The 22,017-nt window shown below is 37.5% G+C and overlaps 1 protein-coding gene across 7 annotated transcripts in view; it reads right to left on the bottom strand.

The window, feature by feature from the left end:
* Positions 1–22,017, bottom strand: part of SH3GLB1 (SH3 domain containing GRB2 like, endophilin B1) — a 41,284-nt gene that overhangs the window by 7,365 nt on the left and 11,902 nt on the right. For 3 of the 7 annotated variants that reach the window (XM_007529961.3, XM_060202290.1, XM_060202289.1), the window contains exons 3-7: positions 19,438–19,566; positions 15,139–15,272; positions 11,879–11,971; positions 7,382–7,468; positions 5,796–5,819 (exon numbers count right to left, since the gene is read on the bottom strand). In XM_007529961.3, coding sequence (XP_007530023.2) covers positions 5,796–5,819; positions 7,382–7,468; positions 11,879–11,971; positions 15,139–15,272; positions 19,438–19,566 — 467 coding nt within the window. The remainder of the gene's footprint in view (positions 1–5,795; positions 5,820–7,381; positions 7,469–11,878; positions 11,972–15,138; positions 15,273–19,437; positions 19,567–22,017) is intronic. The other 4 variants (XM_007529964.3, XM_060202286.1, XM_060202287.1 and 1 more) reach the window with 4 other exon arrangements.

Below are 22,017 nucleotides of genomic sequence, written 5' to 3'. Positions count from 1 at the left end.
TATGGCAAAAGTATACTCAGTTGATGTCAAGCTAATAACAAGAAGTCACTGATCTTGTAGTTGGATACAACTGATTCAGGTTTAGTGCTAGGACTAAACAGTTTACTGAAAATACTTCCTTAAACTTTTAACCAGTTAGTCGGCAGTAAGTGGAGAAAATAAAATCCCACAGGTCATTTAAAATAACTAGCTTAACCTCCCATTTGAGGAATGTCACTGGTAGGAATGTAGTAATGCTGTTTCTACTAACTTTCTAGGATAAATATTTAAGTCATTATATAGTATTTACAAGTTTGTATTAAGTATAAAAACAATGTGTAAAGTTTTTCCTTTCATATCCCATCACCCCTTTCTTCATTTCCTAGTGGCAACAGTTAATCTAACGAACCAATCAATAAAGAACTAGCAGCAAAATACATGAATTACTATAGTCATTTCATCCCGGTGACAGTAAACCTGGCAAAGGGGATCGAGAACTGACCACTAGACTGGATCATGGAATTCAATTTGGGCTACTCAATAAATCAAGAGTTAAAAATTATTTGACTGAAATCAGAAGTAGTGCTTTGGTAGCAGGGTTGAAGTAATAAGTATTACCTGGAAGCCAGTATGAAGCAGAAAAGAATTACAGGAATTTTTCTAAGAAAAGTGTTAGGAAGGGCTGGGGAAACAGTATAATGGTTATGCAAAAGACTTCCCTGCCTAAGCCTCCAAGGTCCCAGGTTCAATCCCCAGCACAACCATAAGGCAGAGCTGAGCAGTAGTAATCTGGTCCCTCTGTATTGTTCTGTCTCTGTCATTAAAATAAATAAATAAATAAATAAATATCATAAAATGTGGTAATTAAAAAATAAAATAAAAATTTTAAGGAAAACTTAATTTTGCTTGGCTAAGTAATTGTTTTTTGATTAACAGAAGTATTCACAGCATATTCAAAACAAATGAACTTCAGAAGCAAATTAGGCTAATTCCACTGTAGATCTTCCGCCAGCGGAAGTACAGTTCGATGTTAGTATTCAGAAGAAATGGCAGAAAAGACCTTGAAGAGAGAGACAGTGTGTGTGTGTGTGTGTGTGTGTGTGTGTATACACACACACACACACACACACACACACACACACACACACACACACACACACACACAGAGTTTTTCTCTGGCCAGACTTTTTCAGATGGACACAGTGACAGAGAGGCAGAAATCACCACAGCACAGAGGCTCCCTTGAATGCAGTGAAGATGGGGCTCAAAACTAAGTGATGCACACGGCAAGGCTGTGCAATATCCACCCGAGTTATTTTGCCACCCCTCAATGGCAATGTCTTTATCCAAGGTCTAAAAGCAAGTAAGTGGGAGTCGGGCGGTAGCCCAGTGGGTTAAGTGCACATGATGTGAAGCGCAAGGATCCCGGTTCGAGCCCCCGGCTCCCCAACCTTTAGGGAGGTTGTTTCATAAGCAGTGAAGCAGGTCTGCAGGTGTCTCTTGCTCTCCCCCTCTCTCCATTTCTTTCTTTCCTATCCAACAATGAGAACATCAACAACAACAATAATAACTACAACAATAAAACAACAAGGGCCACAAAAGGGAATATATAAATATTAAAAAAAAAGAAAATAAGCTAGGTAGCAGATTAAAAGTAAATTTGAGTCTGAAGTAGAAATAAAGTTCTTAAGGTAAGAACACTGAGTTAAAAAAGGAATAAAATGATCACATATTGAGGGATCAGTCTTCTCTGGTTGAACAAAATGTTATTTAACTGAAAAAAGGTGCTATGTTAAAAGCCTAGTAAGTCATCCTTCTGTACAAGTTAGAGCTATATTAAGAAGAGGTAAATGGTAACAGATGTATCTCATTCTTAGACAAACTTTAATATCTATGTGGTTGCAACAATCAAATGTCACAAGTCATCTACACTTCTGAAACATGGTGCTAAGCTGAGATGCTGTAGTAAGGGAAAATAACTCGTTTTAGAAAGATAACTAAAGGGAGCCGGGCGGTAGCGCAAGGACCGGTGTAAGGGTCCCAGATCGAGCCCCTGGCTCCCCACCTGCAGGGGAGTCGCTTCACAGGTGGTGAAGCAGGTCAGCAGGTGTCCATCTTTCTCTCCGCCTCGCTGTCTTCCCTTCTCTCCATTTCTCTCTCTCCTAACCGACAACAATGACATCAGTAACAATAACAATAATAACAACAACAATAAAAAAAAACCAAGGGCAACAAAAGGGAATAAATATTAAATAATAAAAAAGTTAAAAAAAAGAAAGCTAAAAAGGGCTTAAAGACAACGAATTTAAAGTGCTTTCATAGTTCTTCAGTTCTCATTACTTAATTTGTTGAGACACAGAGTTTTGCTTTGCGGGTACTACACATTTAGAGCAACAACTTTGGTCATCATTACCTCTTTTACTATGGGCTTAAATCTTAACTATTCCAGAAAAATGAAGTTTTAAAGTTATACATTTTGAATTATAAAAATGACATACATGATAGAGAAAAAACCTTCCCAAATCTGATGTACTTAAGTTTTTAAAAAATGTATAACACATGCTTTTGTTTCAAAGATTTCTTCCCTTTTGTTATATTAACTATCACTCACTCAACTACTCTCTCTATTGAACTAACTACACAAAAAATATGTCTCCTAATCTCTTCTGACAGCATCGGCATTCTTGTCATCCCTTGATAATCTTTAGAAGAAAAAAGATATACAACTGGCCAAGAGAATTTCTATCAACTAAGGGACAATTACTGACCCTATGACAATCTTTATTAGAATCATCAAACAAGGAAATGCAGTAAAACCTCAGGCTAAATTAGACCCCACTAAAACCCTAGGTGTACTTCCTCCCCAACTTGAGGGCAGATGCTATAGATCAATTTGAACACAAGTGACACTCGGTGCTTTAAGAGCTGTGAGAAAAATCCAAGCTCACCAGAGAAAGAAAGGACAACAGAAGCTGGAAAAGGGCATGAAACTGGCTCACTTCACTGTGGGTTCTTTGGTCACTACCAGGAGAACCCATCACCTGAGGCCTAAGTCAGGGAGTCCTAGGATTCCCCATGAATACAATGGGCCTACACCTCTCACAGACTCCTCTCGCCACCATCACTGGTCACTTCCTTCAGGAACATAAGCATAAGCCCACTGGTGGGCCACGCCAGGGCCTTGTCTTCACTGTAAAGTAGCAACGGTAGCAAGTGCCCCACTCTCCAAAGGGAGGCTGGGTCAGCCTAGCCTACCATTCGAAGACTGGTCCTGAAAAGAGTAGACAAAAATGTGCCCAGCTGTGGCCATGAACTGAACACAGATTTGACGGGGAATCCGAGGTTACACGGGCTCCTGTGCTAAATGTGAATATGAATATACAAGGTCCTGGGTCAGACTGATGAAGGAAACAGTTAATTGTATTTATACCACTTTCTTCAAGTTTGGGAGCTACTCTCTGCCCTAGTCCAGCTTTCTAGTTCTATTCTCAACTCTGACTACATCTTCCCAGACCATATTTTTAGCCCACCTCCATGTTACTCAGGCAAGAATCATTAAAGTAACGGCAAACAGACTTCCTAGCTTCCTACCACCCTAACATCCCTATTCTCATCTGCTCTATTCTTACCTTCTGGTTCCTATTTATTTAATATTTTGTCCTGCCTCATAACTTTCTGCCTTTCAGAAACCAAGTTACAGATGCTACTGTAGTTCCATCTTGAACACCACAGGCAGACAAGCTCACCAATGTTCCCCGGAACCTCACAGCTCTCCAGAGTCCTATCCTATCTCACTTGGAAAAAGGCTGGGAGTATGGATTGACCTGCAAATGTCCATGTCCAGCAGAGAAGCAATTACAGAAGCCAGATCTCTTACTTTCTGCATACTAAGAACTGAGAATTAAAGCAGGACCTTAGAAAAAATGGGCAAATATATAGCTAGCTAGCTATATAAGTAACAGAGAAACCATGTCTTGGGAAAAGCACTGTAGTTTCCAATGGAGGGAATGGGGACACAGAGCTCTGGTGCTGATAATGATGTGGAGTTGCACCCGTTACTTTGTAATTTTGTGACTAACAAAAAATAGGGGGGAAAAAAACCCTGACGTTTTGACATGTAAATGTTAGATTTCTACCTTTATTGTAAGAAAAAAAATCACTTCAACTTGTAGGGAACGCAGAATCAAATAGAAAGCTTTTGTACATCTGTATGGTAAGCAGTGGGGTTTTCCTGTTCAATTTGTATAGTTTTCTACATGACTTCACTTTCTTTTCATGTTAGTGGTTCAGGAAAGACAACTCTGCAGATGCCCAGATGGAAGTGGAATTACGTTTCTGAATGCATTTTGCAAAGTGGAGTGAAAGCATAAGAACTTCAGACTGCAGTTCCAAGTCACAGAATCAGTATCTCCGTAACTTATGTGTGGAACAGACTGTATCACAGTGGCTAGTCCACAAAAATCGGAAAATAAAAAGGTAAAGTTCCTAACACATTTAACAGAGACCTCAACACTCTCTCAATCTTCAGCACTGACCTGATCTGAAGGTCGGATTTTGGTATGCCTGAGCAAGATCTAGTGAAAAATGCTTCTGTGTGGGGCAGGGGAAAGTCAAGATGCAGACTAGCAGGATTTGTTTTCCTTTGCCCCAACAAAACAGAACACGAGAATCTACAACATACTTGGGAAACACCGCACAGATGGGAGCCTGGTGGGGCAGGCTGGCAGTGCTCCCAGCGAGCACACACATCACCATGCCCAAGGAGCCAGGTTCAAGCCCTGCAGGAGGGAAGCTTCATGAGTGGTAAAGTGGTCTTGCTGGTGTCTCTCTCTCTCCTCCTTCCCTCTCAACTTCTCGCTTTCCTATCGAATAAAATAAGGAAGGAAGGGAGAGAGGGGACTGATTCCCAGATAAGCTTCCACAACAAAGGACAGTAGGTCAAGTAAGGAGTGGTCCCACTGCTCCTTTCTGCTCCCTGTCCTTTCTGCCTGGGGCCCTTCTCTTGTGAGCCACTCGCAGACCTGCTATGTTCCAGCGTTCCACCCCAATACCCACTTGCACCTATCTGTCCAGTGATGTGACCCCACTTGTCTTCATCAGGTCTATTCAACTTCCTGTTACCAGTAACAATAAGCCACAGTTGGGGAAACAAATAAAAGCAACAAAAGTCCCATAAGACAGAACTGTAACGGAGTGATAGAGTGGAAGGTCGAATCAAAGTCTCGTCACCCCAGTCCCACCCTGACTTTAGACCAGAGGGCAAGGGGAAACAGGAGCTCCCCACCAAGTGGGAGCTGCAGCTGCAGCCTGGAAGCAGTCATTTGGGAATTCAGTGTCCACAGCCACTGACTCTGGAGGCGAAGGCAGAGGCAGAGAAGAGCTCCACTACCCAGCAGCCTGCCAGTCTGTGATACACCCGCAGTCTCAAACTTGCTCTGGCAGTATACTGGATAATGGTTGCAGCCAAACATTGAGAACCTCCGATTACTGCCCAGGTCTGTTCAAACACAGACTTTCCCCTGGTCCTAAGAGAATCAAACATAAGGGGAACACAGAAAAATAAATAAATAAATAAATCGTAGTCTTATTAAAACCGTCTTCTGTTAAAGACCATGACCCGAGATGGGTAGTCTTCATTGGAGGACGTGGTATGCAACCATTATCTCTGCAACATAGTTCTACCACTCTGAAAGCTCTACTAGCTCAAACAGGCCTGAAATTTACAAAGTAATTTTCACAGTGTTGCCCAATGAATATTTACTGAGTGGCAATTACATTCTTGTTTTATTAATTCTGTAGTTTAATAATTTACTTACTTTTGTGACTTCCTCTGCCCAAATCTAGCCAGCATTAAAAATTAGAGAAAAAATATAGAGCATGAAAGAAAGTTGGGATTTAACATTTTCTACAACTTAGTATAGGAAAATGTAAATACTTTAACTCAAGTGGCATATTTTCCTTTTCCAGAATCACATTACAGTAGTATATACAGCAGTATAGTTTAGCATACTATGAAAGTATGCCTTCATATATACCAGTACTATAAATTTTAAAAATTTACACTAATCTATATAGTAAAATTGAAAATTTATGCTATTCTAGATATATATATACTAGTGATTTTCCCAAGTAGGGAACCCTTAATCCTTCTTAGTTCTAATTTTCACATGTATAAAATGAGAGACTTATTAAATGATTTCTAATTCAAGTCAAGGTACAGAAAATCAAACAAAAAGACAAATGGGCAATGAATGATGATACAGCCATTTTGAAAGGCACAATCAGCTTGAAATCTAATGACCTTATAATGACCAGAGGTAAGTACATTTTGTTGAACTAGATGACACTAGATGTAAAACAAGTGCCTAATAAATGAAACAGTCTTGCTAATTGTTTAGAAGAAAAATTTTACTTGAAAGAAGGAAAAAAAAAAACCTAAGATTTATAATATTAAATTGCCAGTAACTAAAATGATTTCACATTTTTCATTTATCTACAATTATGACAATGGAAATATATTAATGCATTCTCTTGCTATCTGAAGCAACCCCTCATTTAATCAGGGTCTCAATAATTACAGTAGTTTGAAGAAACAAAATGCACTTTACATATTCTGTACAATACTTTTCCAATTACATGGATTTCCCTCTTGCTTTTTAAGTTAATATTAAAGGAATAAAGCACTCAATTAATAGCCAATTCACTATTACCTGTATTATACAGACTGCATGCCAGTTTTCTGGAAATAATGTGTCTAGAAATATAAAACCAAACACTGTGTCTATACATCTTTAATAATTCTGAATTTGGGAGCTATGCTCAGATTTTACGAATCTGTTTCATTAAAAAAACTTAAAATTTCCAAACATCTCAAGAATATCTCTTCACAGTGAGCTGAATATATACACTGGATTTTTAGGACAATTCTCATCCCTCAATCTTGTTCACCATCATCACTATTCTGTAGTTTCTAATTCTACACTGAGTTTAGATAAAAATAAGGTAAAGACTGAAAGTACTAAGAAGTCAGGTTAATTTTTGTCTTTACTTGTAACTTAAAAGTTTATTTCTAAGAAAATTTCCTTTGCTGAAAGTGAAAATACAGGGTTTCAGCTAAATGAGCAGTTTTTATTTGTTATAGAAGACACCGTGTGTAGAAATTCCGATTCTAAAGCTTGAATTTTCCATAGCTAACATTCTGGCAATTAGAACATATAATCTCCTTTCTTCCTCCTTCTCATCCTTCCTCCCTCCCTCCATTCTCAAGTACAGGTATCCAGTTAGTATTTGCTATATTTTTAATTAGAGATAATATATGCATAGCTTTTAGACTTTTCCATGCAGCTAATAACAAGAGAAGGCACTTTATTTAAGATGTAGAAAACACAGTAGGCCAACAAACCTTCAGCCATTTTACATGCAGGAAGTTGAGCATGTAAGAGAAATTTACCATAATGTTATCTCCTTCAAGTCGAGCTGAGTTTAGTTGCTTAAGTGCATAAGTAAGAAAAAAGGACACAACATAGCAATGAGCACGGGAAACAAGTTGCTTCTGCACAATATAGAACATATCAACAGATATTAAGAGCGCCAAGATGGCTTGCTACTTAAAACAACTATGTTCTACAGACTCTCACGCAGTACTGTCATTCAACTTCTGCAAAGCTTCCCGTTTCTGAAATCAGAACAAGCGGTTGGTGCTTGATTTTAAATTGTAATCACCCAGGGAAAATTAATCACTTTAAAAACTGCCACAGTTATCTATAAAGCTTAGTAAATTTTCACCTATGAAGGCCCTTCTGCCTACCCACAACTTTTCTATTCAAAGGTCATTTCTATCTTATGAATGCATGATGCCTTCAACCAGGTTCTCTTTCAATCGGCCGCAGCCAGGTCTTGGCATACCCTGAAGAAATATGAAAGGCATGTCAATCCTTATACTTTTAATAAACTTTAAATTCTAATGTGTGTACATAAAATTTAAGGTTATTTATATTGAATATAATGGTCCTATCAATCCACACAGTTGACAAATGGGAGATCTAGAATGCTGTGAAAAATGCTAAAATGGACAAAGGTGTATAGCTCTAAGTTACCTGAAGACAATTATTTTTCAGCACATTTGGGTATCTAAAAGTAATAGAACTAAGTCTCTAAATGTAGGTCTGAAACCAGATGAATTTTTTTCTGTACATTAACAAATTTAAAGTATTTTTCTCAAAAGTTTATGTAATACTAAAGCTAGGTTAATAAGTGTTAAGAGTTATAATTTAATAAGCAGAAGTTGTATTTATCTCTGCTTCTCTGAGATGTTACGTGGTATTTCAAAAGCGTATTTTTGTTCACGGTGAAAGAAAAAAGCAAGTTTCCTCTTTTCTCTGCAACTGGCCCTTTTCTATTTTTTGAGAAATGCTTTTGATGTGACTTTAACATTCTCTAATGTGCTAGTAAGACACAAGCTAAAAAGTTAACAATAGTGGACACAGGTAGAAAATTTTACCGGGAGGATGTAAATTATCAAAAAGTTAAATCTGCTAGTGATATATTTGACTGTGAACAGAGAGAAGCAGAAAGTTTGCAATATTAATCTGTGAAGTCAACAGAGCACTTTACACAAAATTAGCATGCAATGCAATACATTGATTTTGGAAATGGTAAAAAGAAACTAACTGATGAGCACAGCTCCCCAATCTTACTTGCAGAGGGATAGCTAGTTACAGTGCAAGTCACAGAAATGTATAAAGAATGGACAGAAAAGGAAGTCTGAGGTCAGAGTAACCTCTGGAAACCAGGAAATGTGTCAAGTAACAACAACAACAAAAAAGTAAACCCAAACTTGTAGTGCTAGCAAGTTTGAATAAAAATGAGTTGGTTGGGGGGGGGGAGGGGGAGAATACAGCTGAAGTCATGAAATGTGAGCTATCTTTTTGTCTTTGGGTCTGGCATATCAAGCATGTATGGCTTCACTATTCCTAGCTTAAAAAAAACTCCTCTCTCCATTTCTCTCTGTCCTATCCAACAACGAATTGTGTCAACAAGGGCAATAATAATAGCCACAACGAAGCTACAACAAGGGCAACAAAAGGCGGAAAAAAATGGCCTCCAGGAGCGGTGGATTCATGGTGCAGGCACCGAGCCCAGCAATAACCCTGGAGGAGGAAAAAAAAAAAAAAAAAAACACAAACAAATAAAGAGGAGAAGGCATCACAGCACCAGAGCTTCCCCAGTGCTGTGTTATTAAGAGTTTGAACCCGGGCTGCATGTACAAGGCACGTGCCCTAGCTGCTGAGTTCTCTCTCCAGTCCAGGAAATCAAATTTTTGACCCGACAATTAAATTGTTTCATTCATAACATAAATTCTATGAAGACTGAATATAAGTAAAATGTTGAAGAAAATCACCTATATAATCTTTCATTTTCATTCTTAACTTTTCTAGGTTAAAAATAAAACAAAAAATACAAATAAACAACAACAAAAAAACAAACACAACAAAACACTTATCATGATCCAGGAGGCAGTACGGTGGATAAAGCATCAGGTTCTCATGCATGAGATTCGAAGTTTGAGCCTTGACATCAACCAGTCATGTTCTAATTATCTCTCTCATAAATAAATAAATAAATCATATATATGTATGTGTGTATATATATATATATATATATATATATATATATGAAAAAAACTACCATGATGACTCTAGAAGAGCTTGACAAAAGTTTTATACTGACACAGCATTTCATAAATCACCACTAAGAACATACATACATTTTAACCAAAGAAATTCTGTATCAGTTCCAACACTAATTTCTAGTAATCTGTATTTATTTTATTAACATTTATCTCAATTATGAAATTATCTTAAAAACCATTTATATTTTATGAATAAATTTATTATCAGCAACTAGAAACTAATATCTCAATTCAGAGTCTTGTCTTATCTATAGGGTTCATTTTTAAAGATTCTGCAACTAGTATGCTTAAAGAAGTTAGGCTATTCTTTTTTAAAAAATATTTATTTTCCCTTTTGATGCCCTTGTTTTATTGTTGCTGTTATTGATGTCAATGTCATCGTTGTTGGATAGGACAGAGAGAAATGGAGAGAGGAGGGGAAGACAGAGAGGGGGGAAGAGAAAGACACCTGCAGACCTGCTTCCCCTCTTCTAAAGCGACTCAGTTAGGCTATTCTTAATGATGATGATGCTATAATAAATTCTGAGGCTAGTGGACTGTGCAATTAATGTCTTGCCAAGCATAACTCTTCTTCACAGTAGCTAACACAGATTCTCCAAAAGGGAAAACCATCTAGAAAAAAAATAATTTATTCTGCTTATGTAAGTACTGAGATAGTTTCATAAGAAATCACTGTGTAAAACCAAAACTAGTTTTAAATTCTACTCTAAGTCAAGGCTTCTACTGTTTCTTTTTCCAAACAAGAGAACCAAAATGACTTCTACCAGCACTGTGGTGTTATGTTCATCAAAACAATCTTTTGATGATGGTAGTAGTAGTGAGTTGGAAGCAGAAGGCAAGTATAGCCTATCTCCTAACAAAACCTTAATGCAAAATATGAATTAGCTTGTTCATTTCCTCTAATTTATATAGGATTATTATTATTATTATTTCCTCCAGGGTTATTGCTGGGCTTGGTGCCTGCACCATGAATCCACCACTCCTGGAGGCCACTTTTTCCCCCTTTTGTTGCCCTTGTTGTTGTAGCCTCGTTGTGGTTATTATTATTGCCCTTGTTGACGCTATTCGTTGTTGGATAGGACAGAGAGAAATGGAGAGAGGAGGGGAAGACAGAGTGGGGGAGAGAAAGACAGACACCTGCAGACCTGCTTCACCGCCTGTGAAGCGACCCCCCTGCAGGTGGGGAGCCGGGGGCTCGAGCCGGGATCCCTACGCCGGTCCTTGCGCTTTGCGCCACATGCACTTAACCCACTGCGCCACCGCCCGGCCCCCAATATAGGATTATTTTATACTGCGTTAAGGTTTGTCAAATCAAATCTGATTAATCTCTTTAAAGTATGAATTAGAGGTATACTTATTTAGAATAAGCCTAAAAATAAACCCTTTACACATACACACATTCTCTTTCTCTTTCCCTCTTTTTCTCTCTGAACTGCTATATTTAATTATACCCACTCAGTTAAAAAAGACTACTCTGAGATTGCTTTTATGAAAAATAAACTAGAAGGTATTTATCTAAATGGGGTTTCTCCTCAAGAACCTGGATTCCTTGATGCCATTATTTGAGTGTTTTGGAGTTGTTGATGATGACACCTCCAGTCAGTGAATAATATGGGGAAAGGGAGTGACAGCTAACATTTAAGCCATACACAAAGATTCTGAAATATCATTTATCCTCATCACAATTACTGTTTTTCTATTTCAAGAATAACACACCTATTTTCAAAGACCTATTTGCCAACACTACTGAGGATATTTAAAGAACATGACAGCTCTACAGCATTATTATTAATTTTTGGTAACAGATACACTGCTGAATTAATAACACTGCCTCAGTGGTCTGGAAGGTCGTACAGTGGATGATACAGCATTGGACTTTCAAGTATGAAGTCCTGCATTTGATCTATGGCACTGAATGTTTCAGAGTGACCCTATGCTTCTCTCTCTCCATCCCTTTTTGTATGTAAGTAAATCTTTTAAAAAGTATTGTGTCTTGATACGACCACTTAGTAATGACCTGGATGTATTAGGGCCTGATAAATTTTTAAAAATGCAAAAACAGTGTCCCCCAAATACATTTAGTCTTAGTTATAGATAGTAACTTACAGGGTATATAGGTAAAATATTCTTTTACCAATTTTTAAGCTTTTAACCCAAATATTTTTCTATTAAGAAATAGTATTAAAAAAATAAAGAAATAGTACTCACTGAAGCTCTAGTGTCTGCTGTTTTTGCCTTTTTTAGTCTGGTTTTTGCAGCATCCAAATCCAGTCTTTTGTTTTGTAATAGTTTTTTTTCTTTCTATAAACACATGGGAAAGAAAAAAAAAAAGGTTAGAAAGTTAAAATAAAGTAAGAGTAAATATCTTTTTTTTTTTTTTTTTTTTTTTGCCTCCAGGGTTATTGCTGGGGCTCGGTGCCTGCACTATGAATCCACTGCTCCTGGAGGCCATTTTTCCCATTTTGTTGCCCTTACTGTTGTTGTTGGATAGGAGAGAGAGAAATTGAGAGAGGAGGGGGAGACATACAGGAAGAGAGAAAGATTGACACCTGCAGACCTGCTTCACCGCCTGTGAAGCAAACCCCCTATAGGTGGGGAACCGGGATCCTATGCCGGTTTTGTGCTTTGCACCATGTGCACTTAGCCTGTTAAGCTACCACTCAACCCCCTACATATTCATTTAAATAATTATTTTCACTCTTAAAAAATATTTATTATTGGATAAAGACGAGAGAAATTGAGAGGGTAGGGGAAGGTAGAGGGAAAGAGATGGAGACACCTGCTTTACCAATCGTGAAGCTTTCCCCCCTGCAGGGGGGACTGGGGGACTGAACCCAGGTCCTTGTGCACTGTAATATGTGCATAACCAGGTGCACCACTTCCTGGTCCCATTAATTATTTTCTATTAAGTATATGTATCATCTAGCAAGCCATGATCCAGGATTAAAAAATTGGCTATAAAATAATTATTCAGATATTTGATATCCCCCCCCCCCCATTTTAGATATCTGGGGACACTTGGGAGAGGTAGGAGGTAATGTCAGAACGAAAGGAATATTAGCTTTAACATTTGGTAATTCTTTTTTATCCCTAGGGACATTTGTTAATATCTTGTGTTATTGTCATAACTTTGGGAGGGGTATTCTATTACTGGCACCACTGGGTAGAGGTCAGGGAACGAATGCTGCTAACTATTCTGCTGTGCAGCACAGATCCCATACAGAATGGTTGTTGGAAGGTTGAGAAAACGTTTCAAACTGTTAGACTGCAGAGGAAGTGTTTACAGTAAGCAAGAGGAGGCTTAGGGCTAAGGTCCTTAACAGCCTCCCTCTATACTCTACTTTAAGGAATGAACAGGCACCTCCTCTTAGGGTACTGTAGCACCAACCACAATTCTAAGCCAAAATGTAATTTCAAATTTAAAAAAAGAATAAATTAGTAAGATTATCAGACTTCTTCATGCAAATTCCAAGCTCTATATAACGAATCATAAGAATTCACTGCTTGTTTTTTTGACCCTTAGTTTTAGATAGAATTTTACTCTGTTGCCAATATATTTTAAATTTTATTTAATGGTCTTTTCTATGTTTGATCTAACACTTAAACATTTTTAAAATATTTATTCCCTTTTGTTGCCATTGTTTTATTGTTGTTGTTAATTATTATTATTGTTGTTGCTATCGTCATTATTGGATACGACAGAGAGAAATGGAGAGAAGAGGGGAAGACAGACACCTGCATACCTGCTTCTGGCCTGTGAAATGACCCCCTGGAAGGTAGGGAGCCCGGGGCTTGAACCGGGATCCTTACGCCGGTCCTTGCGCTTTGCACCACCTGCACTTAACCCGATGCACTACTGCCCGACTCCCTGATCAAACACTTTTTAAAATTAGTAATTTAATAGTGATGCACAAGCTTATAAAATAACGGGTATATTTCCACAGCACTCTCATCATCAAAGTTCCATGTCTTCCCTGCCCACACCTCCCCGACCCCACCCCACTAGTCACTAGTTTTCCCAAGGCTCCAGATATGGGTTGACTATTTTTTTTTCTTCAAGTTCATATGTTTCAATTCTTTGTATTTCACAAGTGTAGTGTCCAACATTTCCCTCCTTACTGCACTAGGCATAATCACCTTCAGTTCTATTTTGTCCAAACACTTGTGTACTCAAAGAAACTCATTGAGATCACACTGAATTTCTGTAATATTTTATAATAAGAAACATGTGAACTAAACTTCTGTAGTAACATTTGCAATAAAGAGTAGGCTTGCAAATAAAGACAATGAGATACCACTTCACTCCTGTGAGAATGTCATACATCAGAAAAGGTAACAGCAGCAAATGCTGGAGAGGGTGTGGGGTCAAAGGAACTCTCTTGCACTGCTGGTGGGAACGTAAATTGGTCCAACTTCTGTGGAGAACAGTCTGGAGAACTTTCGGAAGGCTAGAAATGGACCTACCCTAAGATCCTGCAATTCCTCTCTTGGGGATAGATCCTAAGGAACCCAACACATCCATCCAAAAGATCTGTGTACACATATATTCTTGGCAGCACATTTTCTCAGCACATTTTCTAATAGCCAAAACCTGGAAGCAACCCAGGTGTCCAACAAGAGATGAGTGGCTGAGCAAGTTGTGGTATATATACACAGTGGAATACTACTCAGCTATAAAAAATGACTTCACCGTTTTCAGCCGATCTTGGATGGACCTTGAAAAATTCATGTTAAGTGAAATAAGTCAGAAACAGAAGGATGAATATGGGATGATCTCACTCTCAGAAGTTGAAAGACAAAAATCAGAAAAGAAAACACAAGCAGAACCTGAACTGGAATTGACGCACTGCACCAAAGTAAAAGACTCTGCACCAAAGTAGAAGACTCTGGGGTGAGTGGGTGGGGAGAATACAGATCCAAGAAGGATGACAGAGGGCCTACTGGGGGTTGTATTGTTATATGGAAAACTGGGAAATGTTATGCATGTACAAACTATTGTATTTATTGTCGAATGTAAAACATTAATTCCCCAATAAAGAAATTAAAAAAAAAAGAGTAGGCTTGCAATAAATCTTAAGGATTTTAAAATTTCTTATACTCTATCAATAAAACACAGTTGTGTGAAAAGATAATGATTTTTTGACATGTGAAGAGACAGGAAATATAGGGGTTAAACTCCTGAGGTGCTAATTTGAAATACATTTTTGCAATCATTCCAGAAACCTGTTATATGATACTGAAATTTCAGTGCCAGTTACAAACAATAGATGTAAAGGTACTCAGTAACAGCACAGGGCTATCAAAAAAGCCCATATCATCATAATTTTTACTTCAGATTTAGTGTTGTTTTTTGTAGATTATACATCTATATAAATTATTTAAATGTTATAAATTGCTACATCCAGTTTAATCTCTTAGCAAATTAGCCATTAAAAACTGAGGTATATTTAAGAATATTTCCAACTCACAGCAATTGTTTTATAATCTCCTTCTATAAAGTTTCTTAAAGGAGTGAGAAAATTTAAGGCTGATGTTTGAATCAATTCTCTGTCTGCTGTTCCAATTCGTTTTTGTGTTTCTCCACATTTAATAAGGGCATTACCTGAAAGAAAGAAAGAAGTTTCTTTTTTACATCAATGTCTGGTAATGTCAGAAATCAAAGATGAATTTATCACATACTAGTTAATTGTTAAGAATTAACATAAAAGATGAATTTTACCAGAGGAACAAATAGGACAGAGACACTAAAAGTACATAACTGCATTAGGGTTAAGGTTACTGAAGTACAAGGTAGGCAGTAATTAATGGCATTATTTGAAAGAAAGAAGTTTTTGTATGCCATTGTCAGAAAATAAAGTAGCAATTAATCTGCACTAAAGCTGTCACTTGTTCAAGTAAAAATCACACAATCATTATAATTCATTGTTTTCATCTGGACAGTGCGACGCTTTACCACGAGTTAAGATTCAGGCTACAGCTCGCCCTCTGCTGCACTGGAAGATGCTTCAGTGCCACGATGTCTTTCCCTACCTCACTCGGTGTTTATCTCAGATTAGATGCACTTTACTAGCTGCTGAGTAGAGATGAATTATGTACCCTCTTTCAGAATCATTTTCCTTGTTTTTGAAAAGGAGATAGTGGGATTTACATTATAAGTAGATTTTAAGTAAGAATTCATTGAAATAATATACATATAAGGTGTAGATCAACGCCTACAATATTCAATTGATGTATATTGTCAGATACTAACAAGTAAGTTCAAAGCTCAAGTCCAATAATAAAGGTACCATTAACCAGAATTACTAGGGATGCAAACAGGTTTCATAGATTAAAAAAAAAAAGAAAAATCAGAAGCCTCTCTAATGTTCATGCTCCTCTAGGTTTTCAACTTAGTGAAGAGCTGGGATTTCTTCAAGTTCCTATCTTGACTTTCCAGTCTAACTATGTCTGCTATAATTTAGATAATAAATCTGTTCAATATATAAAGTTTTTCTAAAATTTAAGAACATTAAAAATTAGAAATAAAAGCACAGGAATTTTAAAGCATTTTCAGACTTCTAAATTATTTTTTATTATATAAAATTTATTAAGTATATACAGGCTATGTGAATTGTACAACATTCTAGTCAACATATATATTATGAAGTTTAAATAAAAGACCTGCTAATCCACATCACCTCCATGTTCAACTCAGAAATTACAGCCTTACACACACAAACACACACACACACAAAAAACCTTTTAACTTTGAGACTCAATCCAGCAAGCTCAGAGAGACAACAGCTATACTGATCTTTGTGCTTATACTTTCCTTCTGTCCTTTTCATTTGATTTTACCAGTTATGTATGAATCCATGAAAGATATAGTGCCAATTCCTCTCACATTTTATTATGAACACCACCAAACATACAGAAAAGATGAAAGACTTTTACTGGGAAATCCCTCATTTCTCCCACCTGTGTCCTACAATTAACATTTTGCTCTGTTTGCTCCGCCTTGTAACCATCCATCCATTTTGTTTTCTGATGCGCTTCCAAGTAAATTGCATGTTATTGCACTTCTGCAGGCGTACCACTAGATGGAGTTCAGTGTTTGTTTACAGGGTATTTTTAAAGTAAAAATGACAGAGAGTGAATAAATGCAGATACCAAAAGCATCATGGGATGCATTTTGAGAGATGCACATAGAACACTAGTATAACCCATAAAAAACTTCATTTCTTCCCTGTAAATTGCAGTCACCATCACTCTCAAAGAACAACCACTGTCATTTGTTTTTTGTTTTTTTTTTATCTTCCAATAACAAAATTTATTATCTCCCAAAACCAAAATTTATTATTTTCCAGTACCTTCCAATGTTACTAATACAGGTACATCTTAACTTCAGTTACAATTCAGGGCCTTACAGTCTGCACCCAAGTATTTTGCAATCAAATTAAAGTTTTGGATCTGAACCTTGACTGAAGGGTTTTAAAAAAATTTTTTTTTTCAATTTAAAAAAAGAAAACACTGACTAAACCATAGGATAAGAGGAGTACAACTCCGTACAATTCCCACCACGAGAACTCTGTATCCCATCCTCTCCCTATAGCTTTCCCATTCTTTAACCCTCTGGGAGTATGGACCCAAGGTCACTGTGGGATGCAGAAGGTGGAAGGTCTGGCTTCTGTAATTGCTTCCCCACTGAACATGGGTGTTGACAGGTCGATCCATACTCCCAGCCTGTCTTTTTCTTTCCCTAGTGGGGTGGGGTTCTGGGGAATCTGAGCTCCAGGACACATTGGTGGGGTTGTCTGTCCAGGGAAGTCTGGTCAGCATCATGCTAGCATCTGGAACCTGGTGGTTGAAAAGAGAGTTAACATACAAAGCCAAACAAACTGTTGACCAATCATGGACCTAAAGGCTGGAATAGTGCAGATGAAGAGTTGGGGGGTTCTCCATTTTGTACATAGCTAGTAAGCATATTTTAGTTATATTCCAAAGGGCCTGTGGCTATCCTAATTTTTTTTTTTCTTTTTCTTTTTTCCCCTGAGCCTGAAATCTGATATGCAGGTAGATCCAACTTATTGTCTGGGGAGATAATGTCAAGAGCTGGAAAAAGGACCAGAAAGCTGGATCAGGGAAGAGAGCAGCTCCCTAATATGGGAAAGGGGTGTAAATATTGTTGATTATAAACCCCATCGATTTGAACTGATCTGGGCCCCTATTCAGCTTAGGAGCCTATGTGACCTCTGCATCCCTCTAGATCTGAGCTCACATTCTCTGGTCATGAGTAGGAACATTCCAAGCTGTCCCAATATTGGCCCATCTCCCTCAGGTGTAGCACAGAGTATGTTGTCCAGCCTCCCTTCGGAGGATGGAATATTCTCTACTGTTGTTGATCCACATTGAGGGCAAGGTCGTATGGGGGCCCACAAAGGGGTCTATTGTATTGTTCCTGATAGAGATGACCAGTAACAATGGAGAGAGGGATTTATTTGAGGCCCAGGCCCCTCATGTCTGTTTGGGAATCTCAGGACTCCCCGACTAGGGCCCCAGCTGATGGGGTGGCCTGATAGTGACTAAAGAGTCATCATTAAAGCATGCCAGTCTCTTGCCCTTACTCAGATTTTGCAGTCCTTGCTTTGCTAAGGTTAGCTTTGGAGTGAGTGAGACAACTGTAATAGGAAGTAGGTGAGGAGGGTATCTACAGACTTCTAAATTCTAATCTGAAGAATACAACGTAAAAGTCAAAAAAGCCAGTTGACAGATCTGAGGAACTCATTTCACGGTACTAACGTTACTTACTGGTAATATAAAGACAACTACTAAATCTTAAAGTCCATTTAGCCCAAGAATTTATGAATTATTGTATAAATCAGACTACTTTTAGAAAATTAGATTTAAGACATAAAGAACTTTGAGCTTCACAGTCATACAGCAAAAGGAACCAAACAATACAGTTGCAAAACATAATAGAAAAATTGAAATAAGCGAAAAATAGAAATGGGATGTAACTGAAACATCCAGAAATAATTAACATTTTTATTGTACTGTACTGAAATTATTGTAAAATGAAAGCACTACTGATTTTTTCAAACACTGGGTGCCAAGTACTTTAGTACAGAAATCATGAAGCTAAGAAAAAAAACCAAGTGAGATGATAAATATAAACAAAATCCACAATAGCAATATGCCCCAAGTAGTAGTATAATGGAGATATTAGAGATTCAGTCAAGGTGGGACAACAACAAACTTTCTTTCATGCCTGAGGTTTCTGGTTTGACACCAGGCACTCCCTGTCCCAGAGTGATGCTCTTGGTTTCTCGGTCTCCTTTCTTCCTCATATGAAACACTTTCATATGCAGTAAGTAAAACAACTCTTACATTTTTATTTTAACTTTTTATAACTAATGATAAGCATTCTTAGACTATATGTTTAAATAGATTAAATCTTAAATTGAATCATACACCGGTCACTGACATTTCTCATTGTAACCAAAGAAATATTTTCTATTGTTTCGAGAACTTCACCACTCTGATCTGATCAGATAGGAAGAGGGACAGAGCACCACAGCACCAGGGCTTCCCCTACTGCAGTGGGGGCAGGCGCAAACCTGGGGGGCTTGCACAGCAAAGGTATCCTTCCAGATGAGCTATCTTGAAAGACCTGTATTCAAAATTTTAACATAATCTGAAGTTATAGTTGATTGAAGCAAAATCAGGTACAAGACAGTGTTGTTTCTAAGCAGTAAAGATATTTCCTAAGAGATTTGTCTTTTGCTTACCATAAGCAGTTCCTGGCCCGAACTCAGTTCCTGCATCAATCATATACTGTCCCAAAAGCTCTGGGTTGTTTACACGACTTGGAAGTTTTCTATCCAGTTTTTCATAAACCAATTCTTCTATCCTGGCATCTAAGACAAAGATTTAAATTATCAATGACTTCAAAAAAAGCAAAAGCATTTAAAAAGATTCTCTACTAGACCCTTATCCTATGAAATAAAACTGAAATTAACATAATTTTGAGTATATATCCAAATACTTCATTTTAATTTACCTGTTGATGTATTATATGGTTTTAAGAAAATATTTCCAAATAAAACAATCATGTATTTTGTGTGGCCTTAAATTGCAGAAGAACTGTATACTCATTTATTATCTAGTGAATCTCCTTTTTCTTGAATCATATAGTGTGTTCTCTCCCCCCCTTTTGTTGCCCTTGGTTTTTTATTGTTGTTGTAGTTATTATTATTGTTGTTATTTATACCGTTGTTGGATAGGACAGAAATGGAGAGAGGAGGAGAAGACAAAGGGGGAGAGAAAGATAGACACCTGCAGACCTGCCTGTGAAGTGACCCCGTCTGCAGGTGGGGAGCCGGGCCTTGAACCGGGATCCTTACGCTGGTGCCTGCGCTTCGTGCCATGTGCACTTAACACCACCGTATTACCCCCCAACCCCCATTCACTTTTTTTATAGTGCCAGGGATTGCACCTAGGACCTCACATGGTAGGTAGTGCTTTATACACCGTAGCCTCTAGTGTAATTTCTACTCTAAGCATATATAGCTATAATTTGAAAATTAAAGATTTTCAGCTATGAAAATATGAATCTAAAACACTAAGAAACAAAGCATTACATACTTCTGACATCTCTGCCTTCTTCACTGACCCCCCCCCCCCCATATCACAGTCCAAATACAGTACTGGAGCTTAAGAAAAAGCTAGGCTTTCAATTCCAAATTATAGAGATCATTAGTACATTATCTTGGTTTAATCTTACTTATATTTAAACTTTCTAAATATGGAGATAAGGAAGCCAGCACAGAAGCTTATGTAACAGATAGTTCATATCTGAAGTTCTAAGACCCCAGGTTCAGTCCCTGGTACCACTATCAGCTAGAGCTGAGCAGTGCTTTGCTAAAAAAAAAAAAAAAAAAAGAAAAAGAAAAAAATATATAGCTTTCTTTAAGGATATATTCACTCAAAGTCTTCACTATAATAAACTGTTAATGTAAAAAGGAAGAGGGGTAAAACCTGAGGCATACAAAAAGTTAGCATAATGGCGAAGAGAAACATCCATACTACCACCTACAATAAAATATTCCAGACATACAATGTTTTTAGAAACAATAAAATACAAATTAAAATTTTAATAAAAAACAGTTAAATTCTTGCATTTTTTTGCGTAAGTTCACAAAATTCTTTCACAAGTAGAGATTTCACACGGTGAATTAAAAACTTGTACAATGAGTTAAACCAGGAACAAAAACACCTCAGAAACCAGCAAAAACATTAGTTATAATTCATAAAATAGGCTGTTGGAATGACAGTCTAAACACTGGTACAGTTAACAGAAGAGTTTCTAAGTAGGGACTTAAAAAATATGAATTGAGTTAAAGCCAAAAATGAGCCAAGTTCAAGATATAATCATTCAGAAGATGTCACCAACATTTTAGAATTTCAATCTGGCTGTGAGAGTAATTCTTAGTTTTGCTGCTTTTCTACCTATTTGGTCAAAAGTCTAAGGCTGAATCCTATGTTGATTTCATTTAGTTAATAAACTACTTGATATATTAGTGAATACTGCATTTCAGCATGGTATTAGTAAGCCATCATAAAGTCTTAAGTAGGTAATTTTGCAGTAATATAGAATGTATTTCTGCCCTAAGTTCAGAAAAATTATTTTTTTGCCACGAAGGTTATCACTGGGACTTGGTGTGTCAGCACTATGAATCCACCACTCCTGGCGGTCATTTTTTCCTTATTTCTTTCTTCCCTTTTCTTTTTAATTAGGACATAGAGAAACTGAGAGAGAAGGGGAGATGAAGGAGAGAGAGACACCTACAGACCTATTCACCACTTGTGTGTTGTGTGCCTGCCTCCTGCAGGTAGGGAGTGGGAACCTGAACCCTTAAGCATGGTAAGTATGTGCTCAACCAGGTGCGCCACCACCGGCCCCAATAAAAGTTTTTTCCCCTTTTTCTTCCATTTCATATTGCTTTCACAGTGACATTAAGGAAAAAAGGCACTGTTGCATTTGTCCTTCAGTTTTGATCTTAAAGTGATTAAGACTCGGTGATTTACACAGTGAAATGGCTAGTATCAATTAGCTATGTTACACTGGACAAGATACTAAGCTGCTTTGCTGAAGACCTTCTGTGCACTTTATTTACAAGGCTATTAAGCTGGGAAATCAAATGGATTGATATGTGAGAACAGAGAACTGAGACTTAACTGGTATTTATACTTTGATATAAATTTCCCTTAATTATTTAGGGACACTTTTCATTGCCTGGAGGAAAAGAAGGCTGAGTTTTCTTCATGATTCTTAGAATCCAAAGTCAAAGCATGAAACTGAGTTTTCA

Source organism: Erinaceus europaeus, chromosome 11, assembly GCF_950295315.1.
Source record: "Erinaceus europaeus chromosome 11, mEriEur2.1, whole genome shotgun sequence".
Lineage (NCBI taxonomy): Eukaryota > Metazoa > Chordata > Mammalia > Eulipotyphla > Erinaceidae > Erinaceus > Erinaceus europaeus.
Note: the sequence above shows the minus strand (reverse complement) of the source record. Positions and strands in the feature narration are given on the sequence as shown.